At 31.6% G+C, this 25045-nt stretch overlaps 2 protein-coding genes across 4 annotated transcripts in view; one reads left to right on the top strand and one right to left on the bottom strand.

Annotated features, from left to right (window-relative positions):
• The window catches only part of LOC134693735 (spindle assembly abnormal protein 6 homolog), a 26570-nt gene extending 16146 nt beyond the window's left edge, over window positions 1-10424 (bottom strand). The window contains exons 1-7 of the mRNA XM_063554637.1: window positions 10064-10424; window positions 7070-7130; window positions 6530-6609; window positions 6087-6191; window positions 5137-5311; window positions 4500-4577; window positions 3740-3859 (exon numbers count right to left, since the gene is read on the bottom strand). Of these exons, the coding sequence (XP_063410707.1) occupies window positions 3740-3859; window positions 4500-4577; window positions 5137-5311; window positions 6087-6191; window positions 6530-6609; window positions 7070-7130; window positions 10064-10128 (684 nt within the window). The 5' untranslated portion in view covers window positions 10129-10424. The remainder of the gene's footprint in view (window positions 1-3739; window positions 3860-4499; window positions 4578-5136; window positions 5312-6086; window positions 6192-6529; window positions 6610-7069; window positions 7131-10063) is intronic.
• On the top strand, window positions 8215-25045 carry LOC134693717 (uncharacterized). Of its 3 annotated transcripts, none has more exons than XR_010102451.1 (3): window positions 8215-8341; window positions 18538-19111; window positions 20017-25045. XR_010102451.1 is itself a non-coding variant. In XM_063554621.1 (3 exons), the coding sequence occupies exons 2-3, from the start codon at window positions 18539-18541 to the stop codon at window positions 20018-20020; spliced, it is 573 nt and encodes a 190-aa protein (XP_063410691.1). In that variant the 5' UTR covers window positions 8215-8341; window position 18538; the 3' UTR covers window positions 20021-25045. The 3 variants fall into 3 exon arrangements, 1 of the variants encoding a protein (XP_063410691.1); XM_063554621.1 differs by having other exon boundaries at window positions 18538-19107; XR_010102455.1 differs by lacking the exon at window positions 8215-8341 and adding an exon at window positions 10610-10706.

Here is a 25045-nt window from a genome sequence, read left to right as displayed (position 1 = left end):
TAAAAAGCAAAATTTTAGGTAAATAAATGAAATAAAAAAAGTAAAATATTTAAGATTAAGACAGTGAAGGATTTTAGACTATGATAAAATATAGTAATACAGTTAAAGGAAGTATAAATGTAAAAAATAATTTTCAACTTTTTTTTTAAAAAATGTATAAAGGTATACAAATAATGAAAAGTTATTTTGCAATATGTATTTGAATTTTATATTTTTATGATTTAATCTTTTTTCACCCATAAAACGTAAATATAAGGAATAATTTTGAATGGTGACAAATAAGGGGAAGTAACTCTATAGTTGAAATATATTTGTAAACCAATAAGGCTATTATTTACGACCTAAAGCTAAGGTAATTGGTGTTAATTAACAGTGTGTTTGACACCAAAGCTGTCAAGTGAAGCCATGCACTTAATGAGTCACTTAATGTGACAGTTTACATAGCTAGATGAACTTCCTGTTCATGGAAGAATTACGAATTTGCCCATATTTCAAAGGAATATAACTTATGAAATCAATCTCAAGGCTAAGAAATACGGGTGAAATCGGGTCATTTTCGGGATTCCCGGGTTATTTCAATGACCCGGCGGGTGTCCCTGGTGATCCCTCAGAATTGTGAAAATCTCGGGTCACACCCGCAAAATACGGGTCACTTGACAGGTATGCATATAGATCATAAAATATTTCTATACACCAAATATACTGTGGATTCATTATTAAAAGAATACCAATTCTCGTGGATTTTGTGGGTACAGTTGAACCACGAAATCAAATGTCCAACAAATATAATCTTTTCAATAGGCTTTGTATACACAGATTGACAAAACCACGAAATCCAATATCCACGAATATGCAAGTTTTAAGCAATCCATGAAAATTGTTACCCACGAAAATAAATGAATCTACAGTAGTTGACCTATGGCTTATAGTATTAGATAAAAAGACCCAAACTCAAAAACTTAACTTTGACCACTGAACCATGAAAATGAGGTCAAGGTCAAATGACATCTGCCAGCTAGACATGTACACCTTACAATCATTCCATACAACAAATATAGTAGACCTATTGCATAAAGTATGAGAAAAACAGACAAAAACACAACCAGATGCTCCGCAGGGCGTAGCTTTATACAACCGCAGAGGTTGAACCCTGAACGGTTGGGGCAAGTATGGACACAACATTCAAGCTGGATTCCCCTCTAAATTTGGATTGTGATTAAATAGTTGACACAGCATAGGTTTCTGACACAGAATGAATGTATTCAAATGAACTTAAAATTTTTGTTTTCTCTTAGAGCAATTCACTATGCTGTTGAATATTAATCCTCTCAAAAAATGTTTGAAGAAATTTTCTTTTTATTTATGAAATTTCAAATGAGAAAAATTGAACCCAATTTTTTATTCACATCCCCCTTTCCCTTATTCCAAAATTAATTTCAATTAAAATATTCTAATGGAGTTTGCAACAATTACTACTCATTTAAATACATCATAAAATATTAAGATGTAAAAAAAACTGCTTGTTATCACTGAATGGTAAAGATTATTTAAATTTATCAGTTGGTAGTAAAAAGTTAATATACATTGTATATTGTATATAACAAAGATTTAAGTTGATTCTGGACAAAGAAAGATAACTCCAATTAAAAAAAAATTCTTGCAGATATTTCTTGCTTACTATACTGGACAAAGAAAGATAACTCTTAATTAAAAAAAAATTTGCTATTTCACAATATTGTGAAATTAGATATTTCTTGCCATTGCACAATACTGTGCAATTGAAAAGACTTGCTATTGTACAATACTTAATATAATAATTTTAGATCCTGATTTGGACCAACTTGAAAACTGGGCCCATAATCAAAAATCTAAGTACATTTTTAGATTCAGCATATCAAAGAGGCCCAAGAATTTAATTTTTGTTAAAATCAAACTTAGTTTAATTTTGGACCCTTTGCACTTTAATTTAGACCAATTTAAAAACTGGACCAAAAATTAAGAATCTACATTCACAGTTAGATTTGGCATATCAAAGAACCCCAATTATTCAATTTTTGATGAAATCAAACAATGTTTAATTTTGGACCTCGATTTGGGCCAACTTGAAAACTGGGCCAATAATCAAAAATCTAAGTACATTTTTAGATTCAGCATATCAAAGAACCCCAAGGTTTCAATTTTTGTTAAAATCAAACTAAGTTTAATTTTGGACCCTTTGGACCTTAATGTAGACCAATTTGAAAACAGGACCAAAAATTAAGAATCTACATTCACAGTTAGATTCGGCATATTAAAGAACCCCAATTATTCAATTTTGATGAAATCAAACAAAGTTTAATTTTGTACCCTTTGGGCCCCTTTTTCCTTAACTGTTGGGACCAAAACTCCCAAAATCAATACCAACCTTCCTTTTATAGTCATAAACCTTGTGTTTAAATTTCATAGATTTCTATTTACTTATACTAACGCTATGGTGCGAAAACCAAGAAAAATGCTTATTTGGGTCCCTTTTTGGCCCCTAATTCCTAAACTGTTGGGACCGAAACTCCCAAAATCAATTCCAACCTTCCTTTTGTGGTCATAAACATTGTGTTTAAATTTCATTGATTTCTTTTTACTTTAACTAAAGTTATTGTGCGAAAACCAAGAATAATGCTTATTTGGGCCCTTTTTTGGCCCCTAATTCCTAAACTGTTGAAACCAAAACTCCCAAAATCAATCCCAACCTTTCTTTTGTGGTCATAAACCTTGTGTCAAAATTTCATAGATTTCTATTAACTTAAACTAAAGTTATAGTGCGAAAACCAAGAAAATGCTTATTTTGGCCCTTTTTGGCCCCTAATTCCTAAAATGATGGGACCAAAACTCCCAAAATCAATACCAGCCTTCCTTTTATGGTCATAAACCTTGTGTTAAAATTTCATAGATTTCTATTCACTTTAATAAAGTTAGAGTGCGAAAACTAAAAGTATTCGGACGACGACGACGACGACGCCAACGTGATAGCAATATACGACGAAAATTTTTTCAAAATTTGCGGTCGTATAAAACTTAACTATAACCACTGTACCATGCAAATGAGGTCAAGTTCAGATGACAACTGCCAGTTGGACATGTACACCTTTCATACACCGTATATACTAGCCCTGTTGCTTATAGTATCTGAGATATGGACTTGACCACCAAAACTTAACCTTGTTCACTGATCCATGAAATGAGGTTGAGGTAAAGTGAAAACTGTCTGACATGCATGAGGACCTTGCAAGGTACGCACATACCAAATATAATTACCCTATTACTTATAATAAGAGAGAATTCAACATTACAAAAAATCTGAACTTTTTTTCAAGTGGTCACTTAACCATGGAAATGAGGTCAATGACATTGGACATGTGACTGACGGAAACTTCGTAACATGAGGCATCTATATACATGTATGAAGCATCCAGGTCTTCCACCTTCTGAAATATAAAGCTTTTAAAAAGTTAGCTAACGCCACCCCTGCCGGATCACTATCCCTATGTCGAGCTCGACAAAAATCATATTGTTGGTTGATTATTAAGATTTGGTGTATGTTTTTTGAAATTTTACCCCCAAATCTTCAAAATTCTATTTGGTGACTTGGAAAGGCTGTCACATTCCAAACTCTGTGCTCACACTTTTAAAGATATTATATATCCTTTTAAGCATATTCCCTACAGTACAATATTAACATGGTTAAATCAATGTTTTACTCTACCTGCAGCATCTTTTCTTTTTCTGTTGCCATTTCATTTTTATGTTTAGCAGACATTTCATTTAATCTGGCTGACCATTCAGCTTTATGGTTATCTAGTTCTATTGTCTTACTGCTTAATGTCTGCAAAATTACAAGAAATATTTTTTTTGAAAATGCACACGAAAGATCAATAGTACATGAATATTCATTTAGCAGAATTCAGTGAAAATTTTGAATAAACAAAATAGGCAATGTGGTAAGCAAAAGCATCCACAAAATCAGACATGCACATATAACACACCCATAGTATAACTGTTAAATATATTTAAATATGATTAAATTTTCTTTGGACTTTCATGCGCAACACACAGTGGCAGAATAATCAGACAGTTGATTGCGGCCACTTAACTGGAAGAAGAAGAAGAAATTATCTTGAGAAGTATGATCTTAATAAATATTGTCATGATTCATTTCAAAACTAAATTGATGAATAATTAGACTGTATTAAAAATAACACCTATATGTTTTCATTCATTATAGTTTTAAATCAAAAGAATTTTGAGATTATGCTCTGCTTTGATTTAATTCTATAAGAAAACTATCGTACAAACTTTCAATCTATGTTTAACTAGCCCTTTTCAGTTATATTACTTCATTGAGCATCAGAAATTATTCATATTCTATATGCTTATAATGATGATTACTACTTATTCAAGAACTATTTTAGCTTGTTAACAAGCTATGCTCCTTTACCTTTAAGTTCCAGTATATATTTTCCTACCTCTTGTGTTTGTTGAAGTCTTTGATTGAGATCTGTATCTGTATGCTCTAATCTCTGTTGTAGTAAGGCATTGGTATCCTGAAATATACATACTTTTAATTTCAATAATAGTTACTTTTGTTAAATGTTTGTTTTAAATATACTGTTTTGATTGTAGCAAATAATTTCCATAAATAATGGTTAACTTACTGTGAAGTAATTAATGTCCATTACAAATACTTGGACAAAACAATTATCTAGTTACATTTGATTTCACAATTTTCTTATCGATGATCACATATTTTTACCGTTTGTTTGACACATCTGAATAAATTCTGTAGTCTACTTAATAAGATATATAACAGAAATTGTTTTAGGCACGGTTCTTGATAGATTTTAAAGTAAAATATGTGTATTTTCATTTTCTGATTAAAGCAACCTTCAAACTACAGATAGATGATAGAAAAATATGACCTCTACATATCTAGATAAATCCTAAGTATAGCAATGATTCATGATGTGCAGTGAACAACAGTATTCTATATTCATAAAGTTATCAACACTGTCAAACCAGTACTAAAATTACAAACAGAATAAGAATCAAATATGAATTCAACATTTATCTTAAAACTATTTTTTAAGATCTATGCAATAATACCTTTAGTTGTTTAAGACAATCTGCCAGATATTTCTTGACATCTGAATCTGTTCCTGGTATAAACTTTAGACTAAGATGAGTAAGATGTTTGAATGGATTTGTCTCTATAACATTTAACATTCCTGTAGTTCTCTCATTAGTGTAACTACCTTGACTCACAAAGTGTAAGATAAATCTGAAAGATAAAATTTACAATCATAATGAAAAATAAATTTAAAACATTTGGATTACCAGAAGTATCGAACAGGTCTTTTTTTTTAAACACTTAGAAATGTTCTCAAAAAGAACACAAAACTGACTGGTTTGTTATTGTGTTTTATTAGAATTTTTTTCAACTTAACTCATTCAGTTTTAATACAGTAAGCAGGATGTTGATGACAGATAATCTGAAATGCCTCCACATTACACATGATATAAATTTCTGAAAACTCTGATTTGAATTGCTGAGAAAAATGTATTATCATGGGACAGACAAAAAACTTAAAGTAACAGTAATCAAATTGCACCTATTTAGCAAAAATAGCAATGGAAATCTTACAAAAAATTTTAAGAGAATATACAATTTGCATTTTTATGATTTTACATTATCGACGTCTTTCAACATAGCTAAATATAAAATAATTATATAAAATAACATGCACAGTATATATCAACAGATAAATATTTACTCTAAGGTGTAAAACCTATGGTCACATCTCCATGCTATAATGTTCACAAAACTTCAACTCATAAAAATGAGCAATCGAAGTATGCTAACAAGTAAATTAAAGTTAAAGGTGTAACTTGAATACCCTCATGGTACAGGGGTAAAACAGTATAATGAATTCTCATTAAAGCAAGGGTATAATATTGAAAGTGCAAATGTCGAAGGAAACTTATTTGAGGAATGAAAATACATTTAAAGAGAAACAAATCATATCATTGGTCAGTAAAAACTTATTTTAGCTTACTTTGGCATTTCCTTGTGTTCTTCACGTATACACATTTCTAACAGATCTATGAACTTCTGTGGAAAAGCAGCAAAATCCACCAACAAACCTTGCTGAGTTTTCAAACTACAAACAGAAAAAAAATGAAATTTATAATTTAACTCGCACACAATTAATAGTTCACAATTATTTTTTAATCCTTTTCAATTATTATAATATATATGATCAAATCATGTTAAATATAAAACAAAAATTGACAGATGGTTTTACAACCCACAATGACTGAACACACGTTTTATGTGCACTAATTAAACATCATTCACACTGTACCTCATCATCCTGGGTTAAATGTATGGCACACAAAAATAATTTAGGAAATTTACCTCAAGTATGCTGCAGGAACAAATGAAGAAATCCGTAAATATTTGTTTAAACTTAATAACAAACAAATATGAACATTTTACCTCTGAAAATCTTCTTCACCTAATCTTAAAGTGTACAAGAAAAATAAATCCCTTTCGTCTGTCAGTCTTACCACCAGCTCCTAAAATAATAGAAATTAATAATTAGTTTATAATAAATATTTATGACATTGTATTCTGAATTCAAAGAATTAAATAATTTGAATCATACATGGAAATGTTTATCTGTCTCTCACATTGTTTATCATCATGATCATAGCACTGTTGTCTTATTTTCTATTTGAACCAAAATTTACATTGTACATTGCATATGACTACTTCGTTGTATACAGAGGTGATTCATGTAACATAACCTTTCCATGAACAGTCAGCCACAGAAGTATACCAGTAATCAACCAAGTTTATTTGTACAGCCTTTTTAATGTGAACATTGTAAAAGGCTATTGAAAACAGTATAGAATAAGTACATGTGAAAATAATATCCTGTATAAATCTTACACAAAAATTTAAATCATCGACTGAAATTATCTTTTTTTTGTTCTGTACAAAAAAAAAAAGAGGTACAGTGTAAATTGATTTTACCTTTTTGTGCAGAGGTGATGACAGGGTTTGAAGTTCCATCTTCAAATAAACATGTTCTCTCCTGAAGAATATCAAAAATAAGTAATGTACAAATTCGTTTCTCCCTTATTATCTCTCATTTGTTTGATGCCAAAAATTACAAATACATGTACATGTATAAACAAAATCTAATACATGCACCATTCGCTTAGTACATATAATTTAAATGTACATTTAATTTCAACCAAGGTCATGAAGATCACAATTCACCCCTTGCATTATACATTCCAGAAACCTAAGTGCATTATTAAAGAAAATCATACAAAACTGACATGTGACAATGTACATGATGTATGATATCAATCCAATGATATTCCATAATCTATAATTATCTTCAGTATTACATTTTTCAAAATATTTAACCTGACTGATAATTAAATAAATGTTATATTGAAGACAATCTTAGAATATAGAGTCAAATGAGCCAGGGTCCTATTTGGACAACTAAACTTTAAAATGTGTTGGACAGTTGGATCATGAACTTGGTAAATTATTTGTATTCACCAAAAGGAAATGATTGAAGGAATGGAGACTTCTTTGACTAGCTTAAAGGTTAATACCTCTAGGGTGGTACCAACTAAACACATTTTGATTTATTGCATCAATTAAAATCTAGACAGTTAATAATACTTAATCAAGCTTATGATGTACATGTTATGATGATGTACATGTAACAGGATTATTTTTGTAAATAATCTCAATTTTTTTTTCAAGGAGGAACAATGCACATTGATCATGTTGATTGCATAAAAATACTCAAATATTTCATTCTTTGATAGCAATAACTGAACCAATTTTAAAATAGATGCATTTGTATAATGAAACCTTTTCATATACAATTTTCTAATGCCATCATTATTTGTGGATTTTAATTTTTTTTTAAATAAAATGAAATTCATTGTCAGCATGCTCAGTATAACCTTAATAACCATGCTCATGATGGTGGTTACAATCAATTTAGAAAAATTATTTTATTAAAACCAATCTTTAATGTTCTGCTTTTCAAATGCTTTTAGTCATTATACTTCATATTTAAAAAAAAATGTTTCTGTTTTGCATTCTACTCATTGCTACTAGAAAATCATTGTTATTGATTTGTTTTCTTTTCCAGATTTACCTTTGCCATGTTTACTCGCTTAAGCACTTCTAATTTGCAATCGAGTTATGCGGGAAATAAAGACAAAGGCAATGAAGGTGACAGCATCAAAACGAGCCTAAACGAAGAAATGAAAGGTTGTCATGAGTCCGCTACCCACTTTGTCATTTCATTAGTTTTATTAAATGAGGTTACTAGTAACATCTGCAAGCAGACATTTATTTACTACCCCCAATTGTGAAAAGTGGAGAAGTCCTGATGAATCAAGTTGAGTCATGCCACCTCATAGTTAATAAATATAACTTAATAAATGTTCTTTTAACCTGAAAAATTATATATATATATATATTCATTTAGATTTTTCTTTTTTTCATTCAACAGGTTGGGAACAAACCCCCTGGATGGTGATTATACCTGTATAGAGGGATAAACCTTCTTAAGAGGGACAAAATTATCCCTCTATAGAGGGGTATTTGTGTTTGCACTGGATTTAAAGCAAATTAGGGCAGAATGGCATTTTCTAATTATATTGGCTATAATCTCTAGCAGTACAGTACAGGTAGGGACTTATTTTTATGGAAGCCTTAATCCGTCAAGATGTCAGACTGGTCGGACAGTTGTCCCAGAGTAATAAACACCTGCTGTGCAATATCCATTTTGAAGGTCGTAAATCAATCTGTACCAGCTTGATTAGAATTAAATTTTACCTGTACAGATATATTTGTATTTATGGAGAATAGATAAATGTAAAATATTGTTTTGTATTCAAAGAGAAAGAATTGAAATTAAAATTAAATATAAGAATTTAAATTAAAAATTGAATATTTAGAATTAAAATTAAAATTGAATTTCATGAATGTGGGATTTTTTTTTTTATAATTTGAAAATGAAATAAAGACGATTTTTAACAATATATTGTGTTGCCAATTATTATAATAGTTTTGTGCCAATAAACTTTTTTGTATTTGCATTTGCATTTGTAAACCGTAAATATTTCATCTAATTCAAAATAATAAGCCTAATAACAACCAAGACTGTTTTCAATCGAAGTTTAAATCAAATTGTTGAGACATCAATCCCGTAAATTATAAGTCCCTACCCGTACTGTAGGTGCATCAACATATGCACTTTACTAAAAATTGGGATAACCCGTTTTCTGCTAAAGTGACAAAACTTGAAATCTATTGTTTACCTATCTGAACACCTGATCAACATCAAAAGGAATAGTTGACCTTTAAATTTCATGTTAAATCTAACAACAGAAATTCTGTTCAGTGAGGCATAAGTGAGTAGAATTTACCTGATCATCACAGCTTTCAATCATTGAGAACAATAGATTTTATATTTAGTCAGATAAGCAGCAAACTGGGCATGTGCATATTAAACTAAGTACACCAATTGGTGCATCAACTGTTGCAGGTTACTGCCATAATAAGTAGAGAATGCCATTCTGCCCTGTTTTGATTTGAATCCAGTCTAAACAAAAATACCCCTCTATAGAGGAATAATTGTATCCCTCTATAGAAGGTTTATCCCTCTATACAGGTATAATCACCATAGAGAGGGTTTGTTCCCAACCTGTTCAATGGGGCAAGTTTGCAGGAGAAAAAATAACGGGATTTAACAGCTTTCACAAGAGGGGCAATTTTTTAAAAGTGGGGCTAGTTGCTGAAATAGTAGGGCGATAAGGTTTGGGGCGTTTTGCCAGTGGGGTCATTTGTCCTGCTTCTGTATGTGTATGCTCAGTCCAAATAATTATGACATCTTGAAAGGCTGTTATATTTTTTTTCTTTGACGCCTTAATAGCCTTTCCAGACGTCATAATTATTTGGACTAGCGTATGCTTTGGAAAAGTTTACCTGTCCTCCCTGTCTGGACTCTTGAATAAAATTGGAACACGCTTTGTAAATAACTCATCACACATCTTCAGTTTGTTGCTTTACTTCCAATATTAAAGAAATGTTATTTCTGATAATACAATAACATAAATTTATTTTACTGGCATGACTTGACTCATATCGACATGAGCCTAAGAAAATTAAAAAATAAACTTGTATTAATAATTATTTCTCTGTTGACCAGTTTCTCAGATTTAATTTCAGTGTGTCATAAGTTTTTCAAAGGACGATAACCACAAATTCCATCTGCCATTCCGGTTAAAAATATCAGTTCAATCAAAACAATTTATTTTGACATGTTTGTGCAGCCCGCTTGATTATTACAAATTTCGCATGGAAATGTTAAAAATTAAAACGAATAGTTCGATTTAAAAAAATATGTTTCGATTTTTACCAAACTAATACAACCTTTTTGAGTTGAAAATTATTCAATCACATTGTTTTTTTCAATATTTTACGCTTAAATTTTTAAACTATTTTAAAATTCGTTTTGTATTTTTCCTATTAGAAGATTTGAAGAGACAAGGGGAAGCAATCGAGTTTCGCGGGAATTAAGACAATCAAGGTGACAGCATCAAAACGAGCCTAAAAGAAGATATGAAAGGTTGTCATGAGTCCGCTACCCACTTTGTCATTTCATTAGTTTTATTTAATTAGGTTACTAGTAACATCTGCAAGCAGACATGTCACTATTAGGACTATAAATAATTTTACACACGGCATAGCAGAGTCAATTTTTTTGAAGTCTGGATCTACTTCTTCATCGTTGAAATGCATAGGGTATAAAACCTATCACGCAAGAAATAAGCCTTAGAACCTTTAAGTCAAAAATCAAAGTGTTTACACTGACTGACACTGTTCAATTTATGTAGAAGTTAATCATACCCCTTTGACTGCCATCTAAAGCCTCGGTCACACCTTACCAGAAAGCTCGAACGGAAGCCTAACTGATAACTTTTTTTTCAATCCATTTATGTCCTTTAGAGGTCTGTCCTTATCCATTAGACATCTGTTGCATGTCTGTTAAGCATATGTTTTATCCATCGATGTCCATTCTGTCCGGTAGAAAATTTGAAGCATGTTCAAAACATTAAACGGACTTCCAACAGATAAAATGTCTGTTGAATGTCTGTTTTGTACGATACTTTTCGTTTCCGTTTTGTATCCATTACGTGTCCGTTATACATTCGTTGGAGGTCTGGAAGATAAATTCACCAACAGACTTCTACTAGATGTTTAACGGATAAAACAGATGAGAAAGGGAATTCTACCGGACATATAACATATAAAACGGATGATAAACAGATTTGAAAGGATAAATGCCAATTGAAAATTTTGCGTCAGAAATGCCAAATATTGGTATGTCAGATTTCTTAAGGTTCATGTATTCTTATTATTCATAATCAGTCTTAGAGTATATATAAAAAAGAAGATGTGGTATGATTGCCAATGAGACAACTATCCACAAAAGACCAAAATGGCACAGACATTAACAACTATAGGTCACCGTACGGCCTTCAACAATGAGCAAAGCCCATACCGCATAGTCAGATATAAAAGGCCCCAATAAGACAATGTTAAACAATTCAAACGAGAAAACTAACAGCCTTATTTATGTAAAAAATGAATGAAAAACAAATTTATATGTAACACATAAACAAACCACAACTACAGAATTTACAGGATCCTGACTTGGGACAGGCACATACTTAAATAATGTGGCGGGGTTAAACATGTAAGCGGGATCCCAATAAGACAATGTTAAACAATTCAAACGAGAAAACTAACAGCCTTATTTATGTAAAAAATGAATGAAAAACAAATTTATATGTAACACATAAACAAACCACAACTACTGAATTTACAGGATCCTGACTTGGGACAGGCACATACTTAAATAATGTGGCGGGGTTAAACATGCAAGCGGGATCCCAACCCCCCCATCTTTAACCTGGGACAGTGGTATAACAGTACAACATCAGAACGAGCTATAAAAATAAGTTGAAAAATGCTTAACTCATCAGATGCATGTCTTCACAATCAAGTAGTTCTTATTCAGGCCAGACACTGCCCTTTGGCGGAATTTTGAAGAACAAACTAAAACCAGTTACACAGAAACATTTTGAATATTTATGCGATTTACATGTATTATTAGGGCCCCGTCTTTAGGCAGGTTGCCCTTGAGTGATCAGTCTGTCTGTCCGTCCGTCTGTATCACTTTAACTTTGTGTCCGCTCCATATCTTGAGAACTATTATGATTTCATACTTTATACTTTACATGTTTATTAACCACCATTTATGCATTACTCCTCGTCCGTTGGATGTAAGTTTGACATCGGTTCTGTACGGTTAGTGTCCGTTACTCGTATGTTGCATATCTGGTTTGTGTCTGTTATGCATCCATACACGTCTGTTTTATTCGGTCAGTATATCAACAGACTCCAACGGATAACAATTTTGTCAACAGACAACTTTTATTTTATTAGGCATCTTTTTTCGTGCTATCCAGTAAGGTGTGACCGAGGCTTAAGATTCATGCGTACAATTTGGGAAGGCTATTATGTGTGTGTATTGCATATGTTATTGTTTATTATGATATTGTCTGTATGATATGCCCTCCTGGGGCCCTAATTTGGTAAATAAAAATATTCTATTCTTTTCTATTCTATTCTATATGTGGTGCCTTGTAAAGTTGATACTGTTAGATGATAGATCGTGGAAAGAATAAATCTTGGTCTGTTCATTCAAAATCATATAAGCTCCCATTCTCATTACCCCTCTTGTATTCACACCCTTTTTTTGTGGAACACACGATCTAAGAAGCATCTGCATTATTTTATAAGTTGGGCTTGAAAAAACAATCGCTAATCTTAACATGGCTAGTGTTAAAACTTCTCATGTTTTAATGTAGTAATATAGATCTACCCTTTTATTTATGTGAATTATTAGATTTCGTCTCATCTTGCATGAACATTGTTTGTTTACTTGTAACCAGATGTTTATAAAGTATAAAGGTATGCATGAATTTACTGTCAGGTCATTTCCCCCTGATATTCGCCCATAGTCTGTTCGCCCTTAGTTCCTTCTGCTTACTTTTATAAAGGATGTATTATACATCCTTACTTTTATTTAAAAATAATCATATTATAAATATTTAAGTTTAATAAACTTATTCAGATATTTATATGGTATAAATTCTCAAAATTCTGTTTTTTTTTAATTTGATGGTTAACCGATTATTCACATGAAAAAGTCTGACTAAATTAAACCTGCATTTCATGAACAAGAAAAACAGATCCATGTTGGTTTATCAAAATCAGGAAACATGGTGAATAATTATCTTCAAGCATGAAAACAAATAAATGAAAATTGTAAACATGTCATATAGAATAAGCTGTACCATCTGTGTCAAAATGGGAATAGACATGTCCACTGTTAAGACAAGGAAATCTGAATTATCAGTTGTCATGCATTCCCATTTTTGATATCCAAGTGCACATCTTTTTTAAAGGCAGTGCTTTAAGGCCTGACTTTCAAGTCATGAGGTTCATCTTTTCATACGCAATCTTTGCAGGGGGTCTTTTTGCCAGAAATAGATCCGGAAATGTTTGAATTTCTCCTCTTCTTTTTATGGTATGATATGGTTTTTGTTTCTTTCATTTACATTGGGGACTAAAGAAACGATCAGTGTGTATTGTTCGTTTTATAGAACTTGTTATTAGTGTGTATTTTGCATTATAAGCAGTCAACCTGACTACAAACTATCATTATGTGTATTCCATGTGGAAAGAAGACGGGTCAATTTCGAGTGTTATCTGACATCTAAAGATTCTTTCGGACGTTGATAAAACAATGAAAAGTCGACTGAACATGATTAATATTGCATCTTCTATAAATCAAAGCGGAATTCGGTTTATGAACGAGAAACCGTAAAGCGTTTTCAATTTCGGTATTAGTTTATGTATGTTGTCTACGTATTATCCTGGTTCCCGGTACTACGTTCCAGATATTAGCTATTTGATATATGTGATGTGTAACATTACGATCAGGTACCAGCCAATCTACGTGTGTATGTGTACATGATTTCCCGCCAAAATGACCGACATACAGCTATGGAAAATAGTCCATAAACGTTCCGTATAATAATATGCAAATTCATTATTAGTCGTAACTTTTTTTTATCTTTGTATAATAAATATAACAAAATGGATTCCACAAAATTGAAGATAGCATTATTTTACGAGGATTTCTCATATTTTTCTCACTTCCGGGCGCAGTAATACGTATGTTTTGAAGATGTTCGAAGAATTTGACAAAGTGAATTGAGAAGGAAACGGATAGATATACGTCCTTGCTATCAGGTAAAACAATTTAAATGTACAGAACAAACACATTTACTTCACACAAATAGTACAGGCTTAAGCTTTTTATTGTCTTATACACGACTGTAGTCTAGTGTTTAAACGACGGCGGTGACCTACAAGGTACGGGTCATACTGGGTCAAGTCTAAATATGTAAACATATCCACGTGCTATTAGGTAGAAAGCATCGTTATGCAATATCTACAATTTTTCCTCCTTTATACATCGTTTAACCAGATATATTTCTCTTTCAAATACACTTATAAAACACGGGTTGTATGTACGTATCTTTTCTAGTGTTTTCTTGTCCTTATTAAAGTTCATTTGTTGATGTTTAAATATTTTTGAACGACTGAACACAGGAGTGAATGAATGCAACAATTGTATATGCTGAAGACTTTGGCTGTACAATGATAGTGTACGTATATCATGCTGATAATTATTCTAGCAGTAATTATATTAATTTAGGATGTAATGACAGGAATTCATGAGCTATGCCTCAGGCTTTCTGAAAAAATATCAATGACAATGTAAACAGGAACGAAACATTGACACGAATGATGCTCTCTTCTATGTTATAGTTATTTAGGTATGTGTGTTGCACAAGTTTCAAAAAAACTTAAGTTATAAAACTTTTTTTCAGGACACAAACCCACATTAAAGAGACTTGTCTACTGCCATACCCATCCTATTTTCTTGCACCATTTGCAAGCAAGAGACTGAATGGTTTGCAAAATTAAAAATCAGGACGGTGTCCAATTAAAACAAAAGAACTAAACTGGATGAATATTGTAGGAGAAATCTAGAGGAAAGTTTTGATTTGTGAAATTGGTTTTCCTGAAAAGTCATTCATCCTAGCATGCCTGCAGGAAGGAACTATAACTGTCCACCACCAACTGACGAGCTAATGTTGAGCTTCACATATGGAATTACTCAAATACCATCAATGTCTATGTTTTCAGCAGATTTCACAAATTATGACACAGCTGTGCTTTTTTTTATACCTGTTAAAGAGTTGTATACTAAATTTAATTTTTTTATCAATAAATATATATTGTGTCATTTGTTTAAGAACTTGTATTTTGCCAAAAGATGCATACTAGTGAATGAAAGTGGTGCAGTTCATTTTGCTTTGGTATATAGAATTGAATTACAATTGTTCATGTTATTGGAATGCTTATAAAAATAAGGAGATGTGGTACAATGTATATGATATTTAGTGAGTTTATCAAGCAAAAATGAATAAGAAATAGGTATAAGCAGTTACAGGTACTACTGTACAATCTCAAACAATGAGAAAAACTCATACCGTAAAGAGAATTTCACATTTACAAGTAAGTTTTGTTTTTGCGTTGAATAATTTTCTTCTATTGTTTTAATTGCAAATATGGGAAGTGGTTAAAATGCTAATGAGACAGCTGTTATGGCCACAGAGCCTTAATTGAAAACTTCTTTTTCATTCATACCGGTAGATTTTGTCTGGAAACATATCTGACAACTTTTCAAAATGCACATGGGGGTTTTACGTGAAAGATGGTTCATATAGTCATACAAAACCTTCAAGGGGGCCTTCAAATGGAAGCAGGACAAGTCGCCCCACTGGTTAATCGCCCCACTTTTTAAAAAACCGCCACAAACTGATTTATCAAATCGCCCCACATGTGAAATTGGTAAAATCATGTTTAATATTACTCCTGCCAACTCGCCCTACTTATAAAAAAACGGTAATATTAAGATTAATATATATAATTAAAAATAAAAACTCGCACCACTTTAATGAAAACTAATCTACACAGAATACAAACAAACCGAAAATTAATTTAATTACTATTATTGATATATACTGAAATTATATATAATTCTAAAAAAAAACTGATTGTTGAAGAATAACTGTAAGTTTTGAATCTTAGTTATTTGCATAACAATTAAAAAGAAACCTGTTAAATGTATCATAATGCAATTTAAGGAATTGAACTTATATTCAATGGGATAACATCTTTTTCCATAAGTGGGGCGAGTTGGCATTACTAAATTCATCCTGGTTAATAATATATTTATCTAGATTTCACTGATTTCCATTAGGTGGGACCAGTTGGCAGGAGTAATATTAACGGGATTTAACACTGTTCGCAAGTGGGGCGATTTATTAATCCAGGTTGGGGCAGTTTTTTTTGTCAAGCCTGCGACTTTTTTTCGCAGAAAGCTCGACATAGGGATAGTGATCCTACGGCGGTTGCGATGTTAGCTCAGTTCTTAAAAGCTTTATATTTTAGAAGGTGGAAGACCTGGATGCTTCATACTTTGTATATGGTTGCCTCATGTTACAAAGTTTCCGTCAGTCACATGTCCAATGACCTTGACCTCATTTTCATGGTTCAGTGACTACTTGAAAAAAAAGTTAAAATTTTTTGTAATGTTAAATTCTCTCTTATAAGTAATAGGATAACTATATTTGGTATGTGCATACCTTGCAAGGTCCTCTTGCCTGTCAGACAGTTTTCACTTGACCTCTACCTCATTTCATGGATCAGCGAACAAGGTTAAGTTTTGGTGGTCAAGTCCATATCTGAGATACTATTAGCAATAGGTCTAGTATATTCGGTGTATGGAAGCAGTGTAAGGTGTACATGTCCAACTGGCAGGTGTCATCTGACCTTGACCTCATTTTCATGGATTAGTGGTTATAGTTAAGTTTTGTGTTTTGGTCTGTTTTTCTTATACTGTTTGCAATAGGTTTTCTATATTTTGTGTATGGAATGGTTGTAAGGTGTACAGGTCTACCTGGCAGGTGTCATATGACCTTGACCTCATTTTCATGGTTCAGTGGTCAAAGTTAAGTTTTTGAGTTTTGGTCTGTTTTTCTAATACTATATGCAATAGGTCAACTATATTTGGTGTATGGAAATATTTCATGATCTACATGTCAGTCGCGCAGGTTTTATTTGACCTTGATCTCATTTTTTACGGTTCATTGCTCAGTGTTAAGCTTTTGTGTTTTGGTCTGTTTTTCTTAAACTATAAGCAATAAGTCAATTTTATTTGTTGTATGGAAGAATTGTTACCTGTACATGCCAACCTGGCATGGTTTATCTGACCTTGACCTCATTTTCATGGTCCAAAGGTCAATGTTTAGTTTTCTAGGTTTATGTTAAGATTATGTGACAGTTGTAATAAAGCTTTATTATTAGGACTATCAACATAATATCAATGATTAGTAAAGAAGGCGAGACATTTCAGTGTGTACACTCTTGTTTTTAAAGTGGGGCGAGTTAGTGAAAAAGTGGGACGATTTGTCATGGATTCCCTTCAAATATATTCTAATGTGGTTTTTGGCTTCTTCGTGCATTAACAAGCTCATAGCCATTGTTGAATTAATTGTTTTCTTTAAAATAGTCGACAAAATTGCTCTTACAAAATTGCCATTTGGGAGCCTCAAGCTCGATGGGGGAAATACTCTGCAAATACTGACAGTTGGCAGGTATGGTCATCAAAAAAGTTGACATGTTTCTATGTACATTTACCATTATGTTACTTGATGTTCTTGCTATACGAGTTATTTGCCTTAATGTTTAATTCATTAAATGAACATAACTGCACAATTATATATGAATGTTTAATGTTTGTTCTTTTAAATCTTAAAAAAAAAAGGTTGATGCAACATTGCCACAGTTTTCATAATTATGTTTGCCTTGGTATTTGGTTAACTGCCTACAGTGCTTACAGCGCTTTGATTTTAAATATCTATGAAACAAGAACATTTCAAATTGTTTGTGAATACATGTATTTATTACTTAAACTTGACATCTTTCACGTTTGGACAGGTCCATTTCATCCAGCTAGAAATTAAAATGGGGAGGGCACTTTTTTAGGTCTGGATAAGGTAATGCTCAAATTTTTTGGGGTCTACATTTCTGTATGTATCCGACTTGGCTTTATATCACATGTTTGCATTTTTTAATGTGTATGTTGACAATAAGGACACATAAGATGTTTTATTAATTATGTTTTCAATAAAATTTGCATTAAATAAGTCATTCCTTTGGTTTGTATCATTGCTACTTTATATTTTCAGAATGCCACCTAAACTTGAACTATATAAGATGCATCGTCGAGACAGACAATCACCTGTGAAAGTCCCCAAGGATTTTCCTAATAAGTATTCAGTTACTCTACTTGATTGTGCAAAAGCACTCTCTGAAGAGGATTTTTCATCTCTGAAACTACTTTTACAATGTAACTGGATTGTTACAGTAAAAGATCTTGAAAACATACACAATTCTGTTGAATTGATGTCTTTCATGGACAGAAGAAGTTTAATAACAGATGCGAATTTAGAGTTCTTAAGAAGATGTTTTAAGTCCATCGGCAGAATAGATTTGATAATGAAGTATATAGATGGATGTACATCTTCCAACAACAGCTGCACTGAAAGACCCAATACACTACCTTTATTGAATTGGCAGGCTTCAAGTGCACGTGGAAGTGCTTCAGGTTCTCAGGAGAACTTCACAGAAGCAAAAGAATGTTTGGATGGTGCTACAGCAGCTGACTGCATGATGGACTTGATGGACGATGAGGAAAGTGATTATATCCCTGATTCACAGGATAGCTTGACAGATGATGACAAAATAAAACTGACCTTGTAGGTAAATAATTTATTAGGATTTTTTAAGCCGGTTACTACCCACCAAGGTTCAAATGAAGTGGATATCAGCAATTTTAGGCAGCTGTACATCCTTCAACATTGAGAAAACCCAACTAGGCCTGGCATGAAAATTTTGAAACATTTCAATAAGAGAAAAAAAAACTTTGGAAATTTAGAGAGAAATTAAAGGAAGGCATATTTCTTGTGATAAATGCCTAGCTGAATCACTGCTATTACAGTAACACCTAACTAAAACACTGTCCGAAATAAACATGAACTATTTGCCACTGGACATTCAGGAAATGATAAGCAACACCACACAGGAGTAGTGACAAATTTAACAGATGTTTTTATTAACATACAAAAGAGTTCAGTGCAGGATATTATCTTATGTTCAAGGACAGTTATCACCTTTGGTTTTTCAATGTCTTTAAATATAGTCCCTAGTGAAAACAGTGTACAACTTGCATTTTTTTTTCATACACATGCACTTTTTCAATTTATTTCTTGATATTTCTTGCATGAATAATTAAGTAGGGGATGAAATTAAACGTTGAAAATAATTTGGGTGCTAAATCTTTATGTGAGAAGTGATAAGGTCTAGTTAATGAAGGTATAAAAAATAATATTATGAAAGTGTCAAACTGAATTTTAGACTCTCTTAACACATAATTGTCAATATTATGAGTTAGAGCTGGTAAACTTTTCTATAATTTTGATATTATTTGTCCCAATAGTAGTACACTGTAATAATCTTTTTGAGATAGAGCAGGTGCTTTTTTTTTTAGTTTGAATTTATTGCCCAAAAGAATGAAATGCATTACAAAATAACTGTTCTCGGGCCAAATGATTGGTTATAAACGGTTTGAAACAGTATACAGGTTAGTAATCTTATTTATTTTTCAGGTAACACTGTTTTGGACATTGAAAATTCTTATGAATTCAATATTGATAGAATTTAAGTGAGGAAATAGAGAAGAAGAAGAACACGAAGAAGTAGTATTTTATTGTGAAAAGTGGAGAATTGAAGAATGTATACTTCATTCATCTCAGAACAGCAGTGTGATACTTCAAGAATTGAATTATAGACATTTATGAGGTTTCAAAATTGCGATAACATGGTTAAGCTATTAAGATTTTTACATCTGAATGTGATTAAATATTCTAATCTTTGTTAATGATTAGTAATATATATATTTATATGGCAATACTGATAATGAAAGTGATTTAATAGGGCTCAAATGGATATTTGTCAAAGTATAAAGATATAATTTAGTCATGGACTTGGACAGTCTTATTTTTTTTGATTTATGAACTATTTGTAATGTGTATCACTTAAATCATTGTTCAAAATTTTTGATGGCTGATCTACAATGCTATGTCTATGATGATTAGATGCAGATGCAGCCTTTTTAGCTGATCCTTGGATGTATTCTGATAGTTCAAATCAATTACCTTCAGAAATCTTGTATTGCAATGAGGTTTCAACAACACATGGCTGAAAAATGCTTTTGCCAGACAATTTTTTAGTGCAGAAATCATATTGATCATAATGAGAACCGTAATAATTAAATCAAGCAAGTCACTATACAATATTTAAATTTCAAGTCATTCAATGCATGCTGGTGGTCTTTGGTTGTCAATTTAAAAAAATTTATGAGACAGACAGTTTTGTCTTGGGTGTGTGATTATTTAGCATTTCATAATCACTTTTGTATATAAGTTTTAGTGCAAATGACATATGTTTCATACAAACTCAGTAGCTTACTTATCACTTTATTTCATCATATTTTTTTCTTTAACAGTACATGTAGTTGTATGCGATTTAGTATTTTAGGAGCTACGAAGGTCGAGAAGATCAAACATGACATGTATAAATTAGGTTCTAAATTTTAAAGACATTTTTGTTACAGATTTATTGTGAAAAGGTTTATACTTTGAGATTAAAGTAAAGTTGGTGTCAGTCGTATTGAAATACAGATCAAGTGCATAGGAGGATTCAGGGGGGCAAATTTGGTTGATTACATACATGACATAGGGAATCATCTGTTTTAAAAACCTTTCCAGGCTTCTGTTTTTTTCACATATTTACACAAAATGTATATTCCAAAATTAAAAGAATGAAATTTCATTGGCTTGATAATTACTAGAGCAGAAAGTAAAACGGGAGTTTTTGTCATATCCTTGTAAGCACAATTGAATTAGTCTTGAGTTTGTAAGCACAATTGAATTAGTCTTGAGTTTGCAAGTACAATTGAATTAGTCTTGAGTTTGTAAGCACAATTGAATTAATCTTGAGTTTGTAAGCACAATTGAATTAGTCTTGAGTTTGTAAGCACAATTGAATTAGTCTTGAGTTTGTAAGCACAATTGAATTAGTCTTGAGTTTGTAAGCACAATTGAATTAATCTTGAGTTTGTAAGCACAATTGAATTACTGTGAAAGTACTTTTATTCGTGGGGTACCAATTTTCGTGGTTTTCGTGGATGACTCTATCCACGAATTTAAGTGTCCAACGAAATAAAACAACCATTGTCCAAACCAAGTTAAGAAAGATCTCCATGTAGGTTTGACTACTGATATGATCTAAAGAATGTATTGAATAACGCCAAATCGGAGAATACTTTACCAGTAATAGCAGTTACAGAACTACACCTGCATGCAAGATTATACTCATTTAATCTTTAATAACCTAAAACTGTACAACTTTTGATCTTTTAATTCTCATAAAAAATATTTTTGATGATGAAAGTCAGATTTCCGGTATTGATATGCTAGTATGATCAAGTGTTCATTTTATATCCTCATAGTTTTCGTACACATGGGAAATAATAATTTCATGCTGGGCTTGATTATGATAAATATCATTTGACAATTTAAGATACGTTTATAGCATTTGTTTATGTTGCTGTTTTCTTTAGGTGACATGTTTATGGCCTAATTAACACCTTGCATGGTCTTTAATCTGTTGATCACTTTATCTTGGGTTAATTAGTGTTGTCACTAGGATTTACACGGTTCAATGTTTACTTTGCAATTTCCTTCAATCCAGACTATTTGTAACCTTTGTGTCTAAAGGCTTTAATTTTTTCAATTATTTTTTTTTTAAGAAAACTAAAATCCACGAATTTATAAACCCACGAACATGTAAATATTGCTCAAACCACGAAAATTGATACCCACGAATTAAAGTACTTTCACAGTAGTCTTGAGTTTGTAAGCACAATCGAATTAGTCTTGAGTTTGTAAGCACAATTGAATTAGTCTTGAGTTTGTAAGCACAATTGAATTAGTCTAGTCTTGAGTTTGTAAGCAAGATTGAATTAGTCTTGAGTTATTATCATTGCACCTTTTATATCAATTTAGTCATGTAATTATTTGTAAAAGAAGTTGTGAAATGAAAATCAATGTATATAATTGTTATTGCATGTTTTGCTGAAAGGGCTACTGTTAGAAGGTTTTTTTTGTGTTTATTCCAAGAGATGCTGTATCATAGGCTTTTCAGTTTTCTATATCAACTAACTCAAGGGATTATTGTTGACAATATCTTTAATAAATATTTGTTGTAAGCTTTTTATTTTAAGGGCATATGATACAGTTTTGATTCTGTATTTACAAGTTCATGAAAATTTGCATATAGGCTATTTTTTACCTGATTAAATCAAATATGTAATAAAAAATATACCTTCATGCGCTACTTTTTGAGTAAAATGAGGTCAAAATTTGGTATATTTGCTCAAAATTCAGAATTGTGGCCGTAATTTCTTTTTCGAAAGAAAGACATAACGCTTTTGTTATAAAAGATAAACACAATTTTTTTTTGTGAGATAATCGGTAATTTCTGCATTTTATAAGTATCATAAAAAATATGCAATTTTTTATTCAGAAGTAACTCATATTTATCAAATGTTCATCAATTGAGGAAAAAACGTCATTTTTTACTGCTTGTTTATCAAAATTTAAAAAAATCCTCTATTTACAGTTTTATAAAATTTGGGTCACATAATCTCCCTGCAAAATGAAACAAATTTCCGTTTTGAAAAATAGACTTCCATGAACTCGTTTTTAAATTAAATCGGTTTGAATGACAAAAATCAGTCGAAAAATGCATCTTTTCCCGATATGTTACAGTTTGACGTCGCGAAAATAACTATTTACGTTGGCAACGTCATTACCTCCCCTGTAACTGTATCGTATGCCCTTAATAATTCTACGAGCATGTGTTCCTTGTCTGAAATGTTGAAAGGAGATAATCAATCCTTTTAATTTAAGTTTACAGTTCTTGCTTATTTATTTATTTTTTTATGTTAAAAGGGGATTTTGAGAAAAAATTAACAAGTTTCTTATGGTACATTGACACTGTTTGACAGAGTACCTAAAGGTAGCAAAATCCAAATTGGTAATTTTGGCTAGTTTATATGTAATTAACTGGACAAGTATTTTTAAAAGTTGCAAACATTACATAGATGCCAACCATTACGATTTTTGCGTAGTTTTTCCGATTTTGCGATAAAAATTACGCTATTACGGTCAAAGTCAAATAGTTACGGATTACCAATCATCTCCGTTCAATTTTGTAAAACTCGGATTTTTACCATTACTTTTCCGTCCTGGTCGGGTATTTAGAAAACGCCAATGGAATGCTTCTGGTTTCTCGGAAGTTATCATCCTATTGTTGAGTAACTAACTAACTTCCGAAAAGACAAACTTGCATTTCCCCTTTCTCTACTTCTCCTTGACAAAACGAAAATGTACGAGTCGAGACCATCTGAACAATTAATTAATGGAATACATACTACAGACAACATGTTTAACGACAAATTTTAGTGCACATCACTATGCAACCACTCGTCAGTAATTTTTATCGATAAATGCACGTTTATGAATGATTACTGAAAACATTTCAAAAATACAGAAAATTTGATATTTTGTTACTGATTGTGTCAAAAGGGGGTTGGCATCTATGACATTAAGATACGATTCTTTAATATAAAAATAGGTTTAAAATAATAATTGCTTTTACACTCTATTAGAAATATCTTAAATGATATACTTTAGAAATACAACAGAGTTCAAGATTTATTTACTGTTGTTTAGACATGATTGGAGATAATATGTTAAATCAGGGGGAGATAATTAATACTGAATGTTAAAATTTAAACATTAAAAACATTCCTTATAATCTGGTAATTATTATCAGAACCAATATTATTTGAAAGGGGTGGGGGCAGGACCTTTTTTTAGGACTTCAGGGTCGAGATTGGCCCTTTTGGGATCTGGGATTTCTTTTTTCAAATTTGGAGATGTCGGAAAAAAAAAAATTAAATTTGGAACCTCAGGATTTCATGTTTTTTAAGCCCGGGATATAGGGATTAGGGCCCCTCCCACCCCTTCTTATTTGAATGCCTTGAAATGTTTTTTGCATGTTTTTTTTCAAATATACATTTGTTTAAGTAGATATAGGATGTGTATCATGTGTATAAAGTCTTAGGACTCTAACAAATTCCTGAAGAGTTAAAATTGTATCATGCTTTTGAAATCAACCAACTGTGTTCAGTTGTATATAATGTGTTCAAGTGTTTGTGTATAGATAAATATGGAATATATATGTACAGTGAACAATCTTATAAACCAGTTTACCATACATAAAAGTAAAAAAATTAGACATTTGACAGCTTGTTCATATTTAAACAAATGTTTTGGGGATCTTAAACCTTTCTATTTTTATTATAAATCCTGTAATTTGGGAAGCCCCAGACAATTGTGGCTTTTACTTTCAGGCCCGTGTATGATATTCAAGTTTCCATGTATTTATTTTTTTTCAGTTGCCATATCTGAAAGGTTGCTGGTTTAAAGATTTTCACTGTATATGCATATTTCTGAATTTTGATATAAAAAAAAGAGGCATGTAAATTAATTAAATGCTTGTGATAAA

Source organism: Mytilus trossulus, chromosome 1 (genome assembly GCF_036588685.1).
Source record: "Mytilus trossulus isolate FHL-02 chromosome 1, PNRI_Mtr1.1.1.hap1, whole genome shotgun sequence".
NCBI lineage: Eukaryota > Metazoa > Mollusca > Bivalvia > Mytilida > Mytilidae > Mytilus > Mytilus trossulus.
This window is presented reverse-complemented; position numbering and strand designations above follow the sequence as displayed.

Bases quoted from the DNA above. Each gene is read 5' to 3' on its own strand.
- LOC134693717 (XM_063554621.1), top strand. From the start codon at position 18,539: ATGCCACCTAAACTTGAACTATATAAGATGCATCGTCGAGACAGACAA.